Raw genomic sequence first — 15,182 nt, 5'->3', positions numbered from 1 at the left:
CGTAATCTCATTTTAGCTAGCCACTCATACACAAAAATTTACTCACAGACTGAATTCATTTATCAGTAGCAAATGGCAACGACGTATAAAATTGCTCATAAAGCACTTTACACACTGTTGGCCTTAATGGCTTCCCTTGCACTTCATCTGGCCACCATCAGGGGCTCCCACTTCCCCTGAATGCCTTGTCACACCTGGCATCATTTAGTAATTAGGGGGGTGAAGAAGTGTTGGGCAGGTATTATTCTTTTTACATGGGATGGCACAATGTTAGCGGAGAGGTCCATTTTCTTTTGCATTGTCTAAACTTTTTCTCTTTTTTTCTTAGTCTGTTCCACCAGAATTTTATAAAGGATAAAAATTATTTAGGATAACAATTTTGTTGTTTTTTGACAAATTCAACTTTTTGGAAACTTTGGAAATGTTTTTATTTTTGTTCAAACTGGACTGTGACCCAGTCAGGTTTAGAATTTTCATTTTAGTTAGTTTTCATTTTGTTTTGAGTTTTTTTTATTTATTTAGTTAGTTCAAATTAGTTTTCAGGGTGCTTCTGTTAGTTTGTATTAGTTGTATTTATAAAATGCTAGTTTTAGTCTAGTTTTAGTTCGTTTCAGTATTAGTTTTCGTTTAAAAAAAAAAGTGTATTGGAGCCAAAAGTCAAGCATGCAAAATGGTTGAGTCATCTGAAGGTGCTTTTCTATTGGCTGCTGCTAGATGATGTCACTTCTGCGTGACACACTTTCAAACATTCTAATTCCGGTTAAAATATAAATAAATTTCCTTTAAATCACATTTAAAATCAACCACAAAGGCCCATGCATTAAATTAATTACCCAATACTAAAACTAAGGACATTTTTGATATAATTATAGTTAGTTTTGTAAACATAAAATGTAGTTTTTTAAAAAGCATTTTTGTTTTTATTTTATTTCGTTAATGAAATAGTTTTTTGAATTTTAGTTTGAGTTTTTTGTTAGTTTTTGTTAACTAAAATAACCCTGAACCCAGTGCACAGAGAACTGTTCGTTAAAGGATGGTCGGTTGAGCTAAGTGTAGAAACAAACACAGTTGGGGTGAACTAGAACAGAGCCAGGCCAACATTAGTGATCTTTGACCTCACAAATCAAAATTCAGACGCACAATAGTATTTTGTGTCCTTATATTCTTATACTTAACTTATTATAGGTGCAATAGCAAATGATACTAATATTTTTGTGTGCCTTGTAAATGTATTGTTTATAAATTAAATATTATTTTGTACATAAAGAGGAGTAACATGGAGTAATTACAATTCCGTGCAGGTCATTGTTGTCATGTTATGTTTCACGCAAATAGCCTGCAATATTTGTTTGCCCCTGTGAGAACAATTTTAAAGTATTCCATTAACTTAAACGTTCTTCCTTATGCTTCTTCCCAGAAACACGACGCCCAGTTCACTGGAATTCAGTTGGTTGGCATGCTGCGTGGCATCGCCTCAGGCATGAAGTATCTGTCAGACATGGGCTACGTTCACCGAGACCTTGCTGCACGAAATATCTTAGTCAACAGCAACCTGGTGTGTAAAGTGTCAGACTTCGGCTTGTCAAGGGTCCTGGAGGATGACCCCGAGGCTGCTTACACCACAAGGGTGAGCTCAAACACACACCAGACAGGGCGGTGATTAAGTAGGACATGCACTAAATCTTTCTGGGAGGAGCAACTGAATTCAGAGTGTATTTTACTATTTTAAGTAATATAATGTATGATAGGAAAGGACGGTATCTTAGATATTCACTTTAATATGACTTACTCTGAGATTTAAAAAAAAAAAGAAAAGTATATTATTATAGTTGAAGATAGTCAGCGGCTTGTTAATATTTATACTGTAACTAGAAACAATCCCCTGCCAACATTTGACTGGCATTCCACTTACAGTACCAGCCGGCCTGGCATGCTGCAGACTTACAGCTGTGTTATTTTGCAGCATGTGTGTGGTCATTTTCATCACAGGGATAATACGGTCTAGACTATACACGCAGCCCCTTTAAGCATGTTGCAATTTGCTGACCAATGATTGCTTGTCAAATAAACAGCCAGGGTGCCATTTGCCTTCCTCCTAGAAACGCAAAATGAAATGTGGAATGATAAAACAATAATAAACAGACGTATGTTACAGTAACTGACAATGCTTCACGTAGGTATTTTATCTTTCCCGATTCGTTAGGCAAATTATGTTGGGATGTTTTTATATCATTGATCATACATTTGAACAAGGGAAGCAGATTGTCACATACTGTATACGTAGTTATTCCAAGTCTGTGTGTTGCAATTCTGTCTGTACCTCAGCCATACATCAAATATTATAATGCACACGTGTATGCAATTTTCGCCATATACATCTGACTGTGTTTCCTTGGAGCTGTGAGAGCGTGTGTTGTTCTAGAGGAGCGTGTGTGACTGCACACCACCATGCATGAAGTGAATAGTCTTGGCCGATGACTTTTGTTAGTTTTGGCTGCCATCAGCCTCCCTCCCTCAGCCCCACGTCCCTCATTTGTCTTCTTTCTCAACTAAAATGACAAATGAAGCCGGCGATACAATAAGAAATGTTGCAGGAAATTTTGGATTAGATTTGAAAGATGTGTTATTTTTGGAAAATATTTCATTTATTTTGGTAATGAATACATGCCAGTGTGGGAAACCCAATCAATCTATAATGGCCTTTTAAAGTTGAACACATGTGACTCAGCAGTTTTTTGGGGCCCACTGTGGTTTTTACAGTAAGTCTGACCTATACTGTATGTCAATATGGACTATGGTGTGAATAGTCTTGGCATATCACTGGTGTTTTTGGGTGTCCTCATCTTTATTAATCATCTGTGGCCATATTCCTAAAGATTCTTTGTGCACAGAGTTGCTCTTTCGTGGCCACATTTTAAGAAAATTCTGAAAAACATGATGTTTTCTTAGAATTTCCCCTAAATGTGAATTTCCCCTAAATGTGAAGAGCAGATCCTAGTAAAGAAAATACTTTTGACCGGCTTAGGCGTTCCCTAAGCAGAAGACAAAATGGCCAGCATAATGTGTGTGCAAAGTTTTCATATGTTTTCACAAATGTTTAGACCATCAAAATCAGTGTGATTTTTCTTGGCAAACGGCGAAATAAAAAGCTTTGCTTTCGTATTCCATCTTGAACATCTTTAGATGAAAAACTGACAGTGTAAGACAATCGGATAAAATCTCTAGGACTTCTTTCAAATGTGACCTCTATAAAAAGCCATTCATTTGGCTAGTGGATCAATTTGATGCTGCAATGCTGCAATGCTGCCCACTATCACCATTTTTATCCCTACTAACTTTTACCATCAGCCAATCACAGCTTTTGAAATGATGACTCACACTTAGCAATGGGGTCAGAAGAGAGAGAGGATTTTCCGAATCTTGAGGAATACGGGCCCTGATTAAGATATTTGGACACCACTATGATTTCAAGTTTTTGGGAGTAGTTTGGCGAAGGGCCTTTTTATGTGTTCAAAGCAAGATCTATAAATGCATGGTTAAATGAGTCTTATGTGGAATTTTGGATGGGCCAATCTTCTCAAATTTTCAGTTCCTGCGGGATGCTCCAAGGCCAAGCACAACATTTTGTATGATCGTGGTAGAGCCAATCCAGACACAACTCAGCCGTAACGTCTTCGTGGGCTTCAATGTAATAGTTTCCCATTTTTAAGTTGAATTGGCGTTTATATTTCAAAGGTTTTGGCAAAAACTCAATTGACAAACCTCTGTCTCTCTGGTCTCTCAGGGAGGTAAGATCCCTATCCGGTGGACGGCTCCAGAGGCGATTGCTTACAGGAAGTTTACGTCATCAAGTGATGCTTGGAGTTATGGCATCGTGCTCTGGGAAGTAATGTCGTATGGGGAACGGCCTTACTGGGAGATGTCCAATCAAGATGTGAGTACACGGATAGCCTTTTGCAGTGGCCTTTGTAGGACGCAGGCACAACCACACTCAAGTGGCAGCAAACATCCACTGCAGTAATGTCAAGCTTTAATCAATACTTTCATTTTCTTTCCTATATCAAGGTAATAAAGGCTGTAGATGAGGGTTACCGCCTTCCTCCGCCCATGGACTGCCCTGCTACACTTTATCAGCTGATGCTAGACTGCTGGCAGAAAGAACGGAACAACCGGCCCAAGTTTGAACAGATAGTCAGCATCCTGGACAAACTTATACGCAACCCTGGTAGTCTGAAAATTACAGCCAACACCACATCAAGGTATGGATATGCTCAGGATTTTAATAATGTCATGTGTTTCTATAGGCACCATTATTCAAAGAAAAAAAGCATCGCTGTTTATGTACTGTAGGTCGAGAAATAAGTGTGACCTCTCATGGTATGAGTACTCAAAAGTGAGCACACCCCTCACATTTCTGCAGATGTTTAATTCTAGCTTTTTATAAGACAACACGGAAGAAATGGCACTTTGACAAAATGAAAAAAGTAGTCAGTGTAACTGTATTGTTCCCTCAAAATAACCCCAAATACAGCCTTTAACAGATAAACCCCTGGCAACAAAAGTGAGTACACCCCAAGTGACAATGCCCAATATGTCAACATTTTAATAATGATTTGATGATGAACCCAAATACACTTCCGAGACGATCACGGCCTTGCTAAAGAGGCTGAGGGTAAAGGTGCTGTACTGGCAAAGCATGTCTCCAGACCTAAACCTGATTGAACATTTCTGGGATGGAAGGTGGAGGAGCGTAAGGTCGCGAATGTCCGCCAACTCCATGGCGTCATCATCAACTCGATGCCAAAGAGAGTTATGGCAGTGCTGTAAAATAATGGTGGCCTCAGAAAATATTGGCACTTCGGGCATTTTCACTAAGGGGTGTACTCACTTTTGTTGCCAGGGGTTTAGCTTGGATGGGTGCCATTATTGTATTTCAGAGTCAGCTTTCTTTGCTCCATTTACATGATATGTTGTACTCATTTTTTTTTTTTTTTTTATAGAGCTCAGTATTGTTCATTCGGAAATGTCATCATCATTGCTCTTTTTTTTTTTTTTTTTTTTTTTTTTAAATATATATATATATACATATACACATATATACATACATATATACATATATACATACATACATACATACATTTTTTTTTTTTTGTGTGTGTGGGTGAGTATGTGTGTGTGCGTGCGTGCGTGCGTGCGTGCGTGTGTTTGTTAGCTCACCAGAAAACCTATTAGAAAAAAAAAATCTCATACCGTTCACCTAAATCGAACACCAGGAGACCCGAGGGGACCGAAGAAAACCAAGGAAGGTGAAATCCAGCACCGACCAGACACCCCCCACCAGAACTCCTCCCCAGCCCAAGAAACATCCAGACCCCAACAAATCCAAAAAACATAAAATCAGGGAGGCCTCAAGAGACCAACGGAGAGACCGAGAAAAGGAAGGAAGGACAGACGAAGCCGCGTGAGATCCGAGACACCAGCCTCCACCGATTCAATAACCTGAGGAGGAAACAGATTGTGTCTGAGTTTCGGTAGATGCTGGTGTGGTGGATCTGGCATGCATGAAAATCTCCACCAAAGAGGGGAGCCGTCGACCCCCGCCGGAACAGAGCAAGCGCAACACCTCAGGGCCCCCCAGGCCGCGGCAGCGCCAAAGGACGACCCCCGGGCCCCACCAGGGCCACCGGCCGGAGAGCAAACCCAGGAGCAGGAGCGCCCCCCGCCCCAACCCGGCCCGCGCCCCCGGCCCAACGCAGCAGGACGGGGCACTGCAGGCCCACCAGGCACCCCACCGGCCCCCAACCCCCGCCCCCCCCCACAACCCCCCGCCCCCCATCCACCCCCGCCACCCACCCCAACCCAGCCCCAGCCGCCCCCATGCCCCCAATCCCCCAGACACCCCCCACCCCCAGCACCCCCCCACCCCGCAACCCCCACCACCGCCCCCCCCCCCCAACAAAACCGCCCCCCCCCCCGACCCCACCCCGACCAACCGGCAGCCCCCCAACCCCCGACCCCCAGCCCCCGGGGACCACCCGCACCCAGGCACCGGCGCCGAAGAGGGGCCGGGCAGCGGAGCGGAGAGGGCAGCCGCGCCCACCCCACCCCCCGCCGTGTGGAAGGACGGAACACCGGGGGCAGAAGGGGGAGATGGGGGCACCGGAGGGCGGCCGACACCCCCGAACCCCAGGCCCAGCGGGGGAAGGCCCCGGTCGTCACCCCAGCGTTCTTTGTGAAAATTAACCCCTGTTACTGAGTCCGCCAGCTCGCGGACTGGCGAACTCTACCCCTAAACCGTGAATGTGACCCCACCCAGTGTATATACAAGTGTGTGTGTGTGGTGCATTAAAATTAGGAGCAGGTGAACCGGAGCCGATGGAAATGATATTCCCACGCTCCGATCCACCCGCCACCCAAGCATGTTGCTGAGTGTATGTGGTGCATTAAAAAAAAATAGATAGGGCGGGGGGGGGGGGGGGGTGGCGACACGGACAGGGGACCGCAGCACTGCTCTATACTGCGGCCCCCAACCGATGGCACCCCCACAAGCCCCCCCCCCACCCACAAGTTGTGTGGTGTATTAAAATTGGAGGGGAGTTGTAGGGTGAAGACGGTGTTTCCACCCTACCCCACCCCCCAAAGTGTGTTATGTGCCCTATATGTCTATAAAAGTGTATTGTGCAAACCTAGTGTAGTGAGTTAAGAGGTGTGACCAGCGGGGCCCCCCCCAACCGGGCGGGGGCAGGAGGCGCACCGGCCCACCAAGCCCCCACCCACCCCACCAGGACCCCGGCGGGCATATGGGACCCGTCCGGCGGGGCGATAGGGCTCGCCCCCCGGATACTGGGTCCCGCCCGAGGTGTCAGGACGCCCACCGGAGCGGGGCGGGCACGACACCAAACCCCAGCCACCCCCGCCGGCCCCCATAGCACCGAGACCCGGGCCATGGATGGAGCCCCCGGCCCAGGGGAGGGGAAGGAAGGCGTACCGGGGAAGGGGAAGGGAGGAGGGAAGGGGACGACAAGAAGGGCAGGGGGCAGCGGCAGGGACGCAAGGAGAGGGGGAGAGGAGGAGGAAGGGCGACGAGGGAGAGGGGACAGGGAGGCGGAGGACGGGCGGGGAGAGGCGAGGAGGGAGAGGCAGCAAGGGGGAGGAAGGGGGAGGGGAGAGGGAACCACCGGGCACCCCGGCGGCCCACAGGCCCCGAACCGCGTCGCCGGGCCCAGAGCGACGGACCGCGCCGGAACGGCGCCGCCCCCGACACCAGGGAAAGCCCCGCAACGCAGCACCCCCCAAGAGACCCAGGGAACGGCCAAGACGCAGCCGCCACCCAGCAGCCAACAGAGGGGCACACCCGCCCACTCCCCGCCAGGGGGGACAGCACCCACAGAATTAACCCACTGGCATGCCGTGAATCCGAATATCAACCCCTGGTGCCCATCGGAGGTGAATCCGCTCGATCCCGCTGGCAGCAGCCGGGTTCCTGACTATGGAAACACAACCATTAGTTACAAATTGCCTAATACAGAAACATCAATGCCAGTTATAACGCTGCTGTGGCTCTCGCTAACAGGCAGAATTAAAATCCAAGTTTAGGTTAAAAAATTCTATATACGTAGACCATGTTTCTTTAAATTTTGACATTTGGTTTTTATTTGAGGCAGATATTTTTTCCATTAAAATATGATTTATGAGGAGGTTAGACCATTGGTCGATATTCAAAGTTTGTTTATTTTTCCAGTTAACAAGAATTGTTTTTTTTGCGATAGTAAGGGCTACAAGTATAGATTGAAATTGTTTATGTGGTAAGTCAATTGTTGTTAAGTCACCTAGCAAACACAAGTTTGGAGAGAACGGTATCCTACAGTCCAAGACAGCGGAAAGTTTTTCTAAGACTTTAGTCCAGAAACACATAACCGGAGTACATAACCATAAAGCATGAAAATAAGTGTCTGTAGTGTTTTGTAAACACTGGAGACAAATGTCGGAGTCTGAGAGTCCCATTTTCTTCATCATATATTGAGTAATGTATGTTCTGTGAATAATTTTATATTGGATAAGTTGTAAATTTGTGTGTTTTGTCATTTTAAAAACATTTTCACAAACTTGAATCCAAAAGACAGATTCCGGAGCTATAGACAAGTCTGTTTCCCATTTTGAGATGGGTAAAGACGTTTTATCAGTATATGAAAGTAACTTATATATTTTTGAGAGTTTTTTTGTTGTTGTCGGAGAAAGCTTGGTAATATCTTTAGCTAAAACAGGCGGTTGGAGCGTACCCTGGAGTGTTGGAATTTGTTTCTTTATCATACTTTTAACTTGCAAATAATGTAAAAAGTTTCCGTTTTTTATTTTATATTTTTGGAGCAAGGATGTATATGATATAAACATATTATCTGAGAAGAGATGGTGGAGATGTGTAATTCCTTTCTGCTCCCACACATTCAAATAAAACGATTGGTTGTTAATTTGAAAGTCGGGGTTATGCCATAGGGGAGAAAGCCCGCTGGGCTCCACTTTGGCTTTTGTCATTTCTAGTGCCTTCCACCAGGCAGTCAGGGTGGCGGAAATCATTGGATTTTTAAAGCAGTTATGGCGCTTAATCGATGTTGTAATAAAGAGTAAATCTAGGAGTCTGAGGTTATTACAATCCTTCTGTTCTAGTTCCAGCCAACAGTTAGTATCTCTATTGGGTTGTGCCCATAAAATAATATATTGTAGCTGGTTGGCTATATAATAGTGCATAAAATTTGGTGCCTCTAGACCTCCTTTGGATTTATTTTTCTGAAGAGTAGATAGACTAATCTTTGCTTTTTTTTTTTTCCAGTAAAATTTTGTAACGGCTGAGTCCAACAACTGGAACCAGTTAGCCGTAGGTTTAAATGGAATCATTGAGAAAAAATAGTTTATTTTGGGTAAAACTTTCATTTTAATAGTGGCTATTCGTCCTATTAGAGAAATAGGAAGATTATTCCAGCGCTCCAAGTCACTATAAATGCTATCCAGAAGTGGAGTGAAATTTAAATGAACTAAATCAGTTAATTTAGGTGAGATTTTTATGCCTAAGTATTTTAAATTACCTATAGGAAATGAGTAGTATGGGTCCTGGCTTGCAGGGTTCCATGAATTTTCTGTAATAGGTAGAAGTGTTGATTTTGTCCAGTTAATAGAATAGTCTGATAACTGTGAGAATTTAGTTATTAAGTTAAATACTTCCCCTAATGAAATAGCAGGCTTTTCTAAATAAAGTAAAATATCATCGGCATATAGATTAATTTTATGTTCTGTTACCCCAGAGTGAATTCCTTGAATCATTCTTTCCTGGCGTATGGCTAATGCAAGCGGTTCAATAAATATTGCAAATAATAAAGGCGACAGTGGGCATCCCTGTCTTGTGCCTCTCTGTAGAGTAAAACTCTTAGATATAATCCCATTAGTAGTAACAGTAGCTTTAGGAGAATCATATAATACTGACACCCAGTGAATAAATGACTTCCCAAAGCCAAATTTATTTAAAACAGCAAAGAGGAAGGACCAGTTAACTTTATCAAAAGCTTTTTCTGCATCCAATGATATAATAACTGCCTTTTTATCATGCCGCTGTGACATACTAATAAGGTTAAAGAGCCTTCTAATATTATTAGTAGAGTGACGCTCTTTAATAAAGCCTGTTTGGTCGCTATGAATGATTGTCGGGATTACTGTTTCTAATCTAGATGTAAAAGCCTTAGTGATAATTTTAATATCAGTGTTAATTAGTGAAATCGGACGGTAACTTGATGGAAGGGTGGGGTCTTTTTCTGGCTTTAATAAAAGTTTAATTGCTGCTGTATTCATGTGTGGGCGTATGTGACCATTAGTTTTAATTTCTGTTACTACTCTTAAGAATAGTGGAGCAAGCATTGACCAGAAGTGCTTTAGAAATATAGCCGGATAACCATCCGGGCCGGGTGCTTTGCCATTTGGCATACTATCTAGAGCACTGTACAACTCGTTTATAGTAAGTGGTGCATCTAACATATCTTTATATTCAGTAGTTACCTGAGGTATACTTAAGCTACTGAGGAATGCCTCAATATGCTCTGGGTTAGGTTTATTAGTTTCTGAGTATAAGTTGTGATAATAATTATAAAAAATTTGATTAATTTCTTCTGGTGATTGTGTACATTCACCAGTTGTACCTTTAATAGCCGTTATAAGCGATTTTTCCCGATTACGTTGAAGTTGGTTTGCAAGAAATTTACCTGATTTGTTATTATATTCAAAGTTGTTGTATCTCAATTGTTGTATTATAAACTCTGTCTTTTTAGTTAACATATCGTCTAACTGTATTTTTGTATTTTGTAAGTCAGTCCATATTTGGTTATTTGGGTTTATTGCGTACTCATCCGTCAGTTGTTTAATTTTATCTTCCAAGTCTTTTTCTAATTTTTGATCCTGTTTCTTTTTATAAGATGAATATGATATAATTTTACCTCTAATTACTGCTTTCCCGGTTTCCCAGAGAAGAGCTGGAGATAGGTCTGGAGAGTCATTTATTTCCAAAAAGTCCGCCCATTCTTTTCTTATAATTTTGTCAAATTCTGCGTCGTTTAGTAGTGAGATGTTAAAACGCCATGTAGGTGGTGGTTTAAAGGTATAATCAACTTGTAGGGAAAGGGAGACTGGTGCATGGTCGCTAATAATAATAGGATGTATTTTTGTAACGGTTTTATCAGCAATAGAATTATTTGTAAGAAAAAAATCAATTCTTGAAAAGGACCGGTGCACAGCGGAAAAGAAGGTAAATTCCTTCTTATTTGGGTTTTTAAGTCTCCAGCTGTCGACGAGGCCAAAGTCATCCATATATTCCCCTATTACTTTTGTGGATTGTGATCGCCTTATACATGTTGTTTTATTAGAACGATCCATTAATGGATTTAAGGTTGTGTTAAAGTCTCCTCCAATAATAATAGTAGAGTTCGCTGCTAATTCAAACAGTTTGGAGAAAAATTCATGGAAAAAAGCCGGATCATCATTATTAGGGGCATATAAATTACCGAATGTATATATTTTATTAAATATAGTCACCTGAATAATAATGTATCGGCCCTCTGGGTCTGTTATTGTATTATTTAGAGTAAAGAGTAAATTCTTATGTATGAGTATACAGACTCCCCTTTGTCTACTGTTATAAGGGGCAGAGTACGCTTGGCTAAAATTTTTATCAATAAGTAATTTTTCTTCAGATTTTTGTAGGTGGGTTTCTTGTAGGAGGCAAATATCTGCTTTTAATTTTAAGAGATGGTCTAAAGTTTTTATTCTTTTTGCCTGTGAGCGAGCGCCACAAACATTCCAGGAAACCAGAACTAATTTATGCATACAAATAATATAAACACAGTCCTATGTATATATCTGTATAGGCCATTTGCCACCACTGGCATGTTATAGGATAGAATCAAAGTGGTTAGGTGATTTATATAGTTTGTATAAAATATGAGGTAACGTATAAGGCAACATGTAAGGTAATGTGTAAGGTAACGTGTAAGGTAACGTGTAAGGTAACGTGTAAGGTAACGTGTAAGGTAACGTGTAAGGTAACGTGTAAGTAAATAAAACAGTGCAAAAACGAGTAGGGCGGTGAAAGTGAGGGAAATTAACAGGGGATTAAACATAACAATACACCAGTAACCCCAGCGAGATTTTTTTTATTTTATTTTTTATAAATATACTTTAGATATAGTTGTGTATTAATATTATATTTATAATATAGCCTAAACATAATAAGTATTCATGTTTTTGGTTTTATAACCACATATACAGTATATGTATACACCTAGTAATCAAACTAAGTTTAGTTCCACCAATGCTAATTAGAACAGCCAGGGAGTGGAATTGGGGTTCCGGAATAGTTGGCCATCGATATATAACTTATCAACGGCTATCGTAGTCCGCTTACCCTCCTGCCTATTTTGTTTCATTATAGGAAACAGTACCTTTCGCCGTTCATTGATCTCTCTCGGGAATTGATCATTCATTCCAAATGAGGTCCCTTTAAGCTCCCGTCCTTTACTTTTAACAAATAATTTATGTTTAAAATGCTCAAACTTTGCAATAATAGGACGGGGTTTGTTGCCTCTACGGGCTCCAAGCCGATGTACCCGGTCAAAAGAGATGTTATTTACCGTCTCCTGAGGAATTTTTAATGAATTCGTCATAAATTTTTTTATCTCAACCTCTGGGTTATCAGAGGTATTCTCAGATATACCTGAGAATATTAAATTCTCCCGCATACTACGGGATTGTACATCTAAAACTGTTTCTTTTAGCGTTTTATTTTCTTTTTTCATAGTTTCCAGCTCGGCTGAAACAGTCGTGAGTGTAGAATGTAACTCGGCATTTTCCTGTTTAAGGACACTTACCTGCTGACTGATAAATTCCATACTTACTTTTAATTCTTTGACGTCCTCGAGGATGAGGCCGAGGACGTCAAGTTTTTTATTTATGGACTCCAGCACACTGACCGAAACGTCCGTAGTGGTGGTGGTTAGGTCGTCCGTGTCCGTCGCTGAATCGTTTTTCCTCTTCTTCGAAGAGGGTTTCTTTGATGGTTTCTCGACGGCAGGATCCTCCATCGCGCAGCTGTAAAAATATCCGTCGATGAAACGTTCAAGGTCCTCCACGTTGGGTGGTATTTCAGATCTGCCGGATGAAAAAGAGAGAAGAGAAAATGCAAGATATATGATGGTTAAATTTGGATTAGTTTAGTATAATAGAGCTAGTTCTATCTTAGCAGCAGGACGCCGCCATGTTAGGGTTTCTGGTCTCGCTGTAGGTCTCGCGATAGTCACAGCATCTCGTGAGCGACTTCCTCTCCTTGTTGTACTCATTTTATAGCCACCAAAAATGTTTGTTACGCTATTTTTGTTTGTTTCATGCATCCACTATTTTGTTCTGGAGAGCCATGATGGAGGGCAGTATTTGTACAATTGTCAGTTCAGGCAGGAAGCAGGACAGGCAAGTGGGTCTGCAGCAGCCGCATGTGGTATTACGGAGACGTCAAAGCTCATAACATTGACTAATGATTTCTTAAGAAAGTGAAAATAGGTCCCTTGGAGTTTGCATGTAATTTTCCTGATTGGCTTTTAACACTGGGTGAGCACCGGCTGGCCGACAAAGTCTAGCGTGCTGATTTATGGGAAGTTTGTGTGTGTGTGCGCGCGTGTGCGTGGCGGCAGTTGCGCAGTGGGAGCAGCTGCACTCAACTCTGCACACCTCGTTTGTCACAGAGCTGTCCTAGCTGGCTAATGGAGCACCCCCTTCTCCCCCACACCCAGACAAGAGCCTGCGACCAGAGTCTAGCATCTGGAGGGTTCAGGGGTGGGACCCAGTCAGAGTTTACTGTCTCTGCATGGAGAGGTTCTGGGATCATTGGGTCAAGGTTGACTGTCAGAGACTAATTATAGGCCAACGACAGTCCAAACAGGGCTGGAGGGTACTGTCTATCATGTCGACTGTACAGTGGTACCAAAACAGAGATTTCAGAATGGCATCACTGAATAATGCATGTGAATGCTCTACAAATTAGGCAAATTTGCCAAACAAATGACTTTGTCACTACTTTGTACTGTTACACATGTATTTGGAATCCTACATAAGACATGCCAAACTGTTAAGGGATTTTTTTTCATTGTTTTTATTGATGTTGCATACATTTTGGATGAAAAAGCCAACAATAAAAACATATAGACTAAATGCTAATGCTTTCAATATTCCACCCTCTGATAGATCTCTAAGTCCAAATAATTAAGAGGTGCAATGAAGACTCAAATGTAATTTATCACCGTAGGGTTAAAACTACAACATTGGCATGATTTGCATTGTGATATTAAAACTCCTCAATATTATACTTATCAACCTATCCTTTCCATTTTGCAATACATAACGTTGGGATTGCAATTCAAAGGCACATCATTAACTAAATAAATCCATATTTTTTCAAGTAAAAATCTCATATACATCCATTCCAATTATGGCACATAATATTAATCACACATTTAGAGTAACAATCTTGCATGCGCGAGTGAAATAAAATCAAAATGTCACACCTGAAGTATTTCAGGTTAATAGCTTCCCTCAGACCACCTGAGTGGTACTGATTAACGCTACACCACATCAATCATATCCAACAGACAGATCAGAAATTCAATTTAAAGGGCCAACGCTGGCTCTTTGTGTCAGCCTCTCCTCTCTGAGGGACTCCATGGGAATTGTCCCAGTGGCACAGCGAGAGATGAATTGCTCTCCCGCTGTCCTGCTCTCATGTGTCTGCACAAGTTCTTCTCCTTGCCTATTTGCCTCCCTTAAGATCACTAAAAACAAGTTACACAACTGTGGTTATCTGGAGGTCAAAAGAATGACAAATAGTGTGGAAGGGAAGGAATAAAAAAAAATAAAAAAATGACGGGGGCATCAAGTTTATTGTTTGACAATAGTACTTTTACTTGTGTCTCGTGTTTTTCTTTACTCTGATGGCGTTACGGTCTGCAAGGGGCTTTAAAATTCCCTTTGCCGTCTTGTTCAGATCTCCGTGTTTCTTCACTAGTGACCCTGCCTTGGCTTTCTGTGAGATGCTGCTGAAAATGCAACAACAGAGCAAACAAAGAGAATGAGAAGGCAAGGGAAACAAGGTCGTTTGCAGTTTACATCTCAAAGGAAAGTCAAGGAGAAGGAAGGGGGGAAAGAGATCAGAGGGGAACGAATGAAACAAGAGCAAATACACAGAGATGATCAATACGTCGTTAAAGTAAACACATCAGGGAAAAAGTTTTAATTATTTGATAGTTTTGAATTTGTTTTAAATAACATCTGGTTTAAAAGTGATCATATCTTAGTTACAAGTATATCCTCTTTTTCACAAATAAGTCTTCTTTAGTTGCCCCTGTGGGCCGTTCGCTATTTTGACATTTCTCTGATCTGGCAGGAAACGATTCTGTCAATGTGCCACCCACTCACAGCCTTAAACACATTTGCCTCTTTTCCTTTCTCCGTTTGAGATGTCATTTTCCTTGTCCTCTAAGTTTATCGTATATTCTTTAACAAATCACAGAATAGATACCATTTCACAGAATGACGTACATGTAAAAGTCCTGTGAGTAATTGTACCAAAACAATCACCAAGAAGAGTCAAATTTTCAATGACA

At 41.9% G+C, this 15,182-nt stretch overlaps 1 protein-coding gene across 6 annotated transcripts in view; it reads left to right on the top strand.

The window, feature by feature from the left end:
• The window catches only part of epha3 (eph receptor A3), a 101,109-nt gene that overhangs the window by 75,940 nt on the left and 9,987 nt on the right, over positions 1–15,182 (top strand). For 5 of the 6 annotated variants that reach the window (XM_086092113.1, XM_086092112.1, XM_086092115.1 and 2 more), the window contains exons 13-15: positions 1,418–1,627; positions 3,785–3,934; positions 4,066–4,259. In XM_086092113.1, coding sequence (XP_085948239.1) covers positions 1,418–1,627; positions 3,785–3,934; positions 4,066–4,259 — 554 coding nt within the window. Of the gene's footprint in view, positions 1–1,417; positions 1,628–3,589; positions 3,725–3,784; positions 3,935–4,065; positions 4,260–15,182 lie in introns of those variants that run through there. The other variant, XM_086092117.1, reaches the window with a different exon arrangement.

The sequence above is a fragment of the Leptonotus elevatus genome, chromosome 12 (assembly GCF_054856555.1).
Source record: "Leptonotus elevatus isolate MCC_2025b chromosome 12, RoL_Lele_1.0, whole genome shotgun sequence".
In the NCBI taxonomy this organism is placed as follows: Eukaryota; Metazoa; Chordata; class Actinopteri; order Syngnathiformes; family Syngnathidae; genus Leptonotus; species Leptonotus elevatus.
This window is presented reverse-complemented; position numbering and strand designations above follow the sequence as displayed.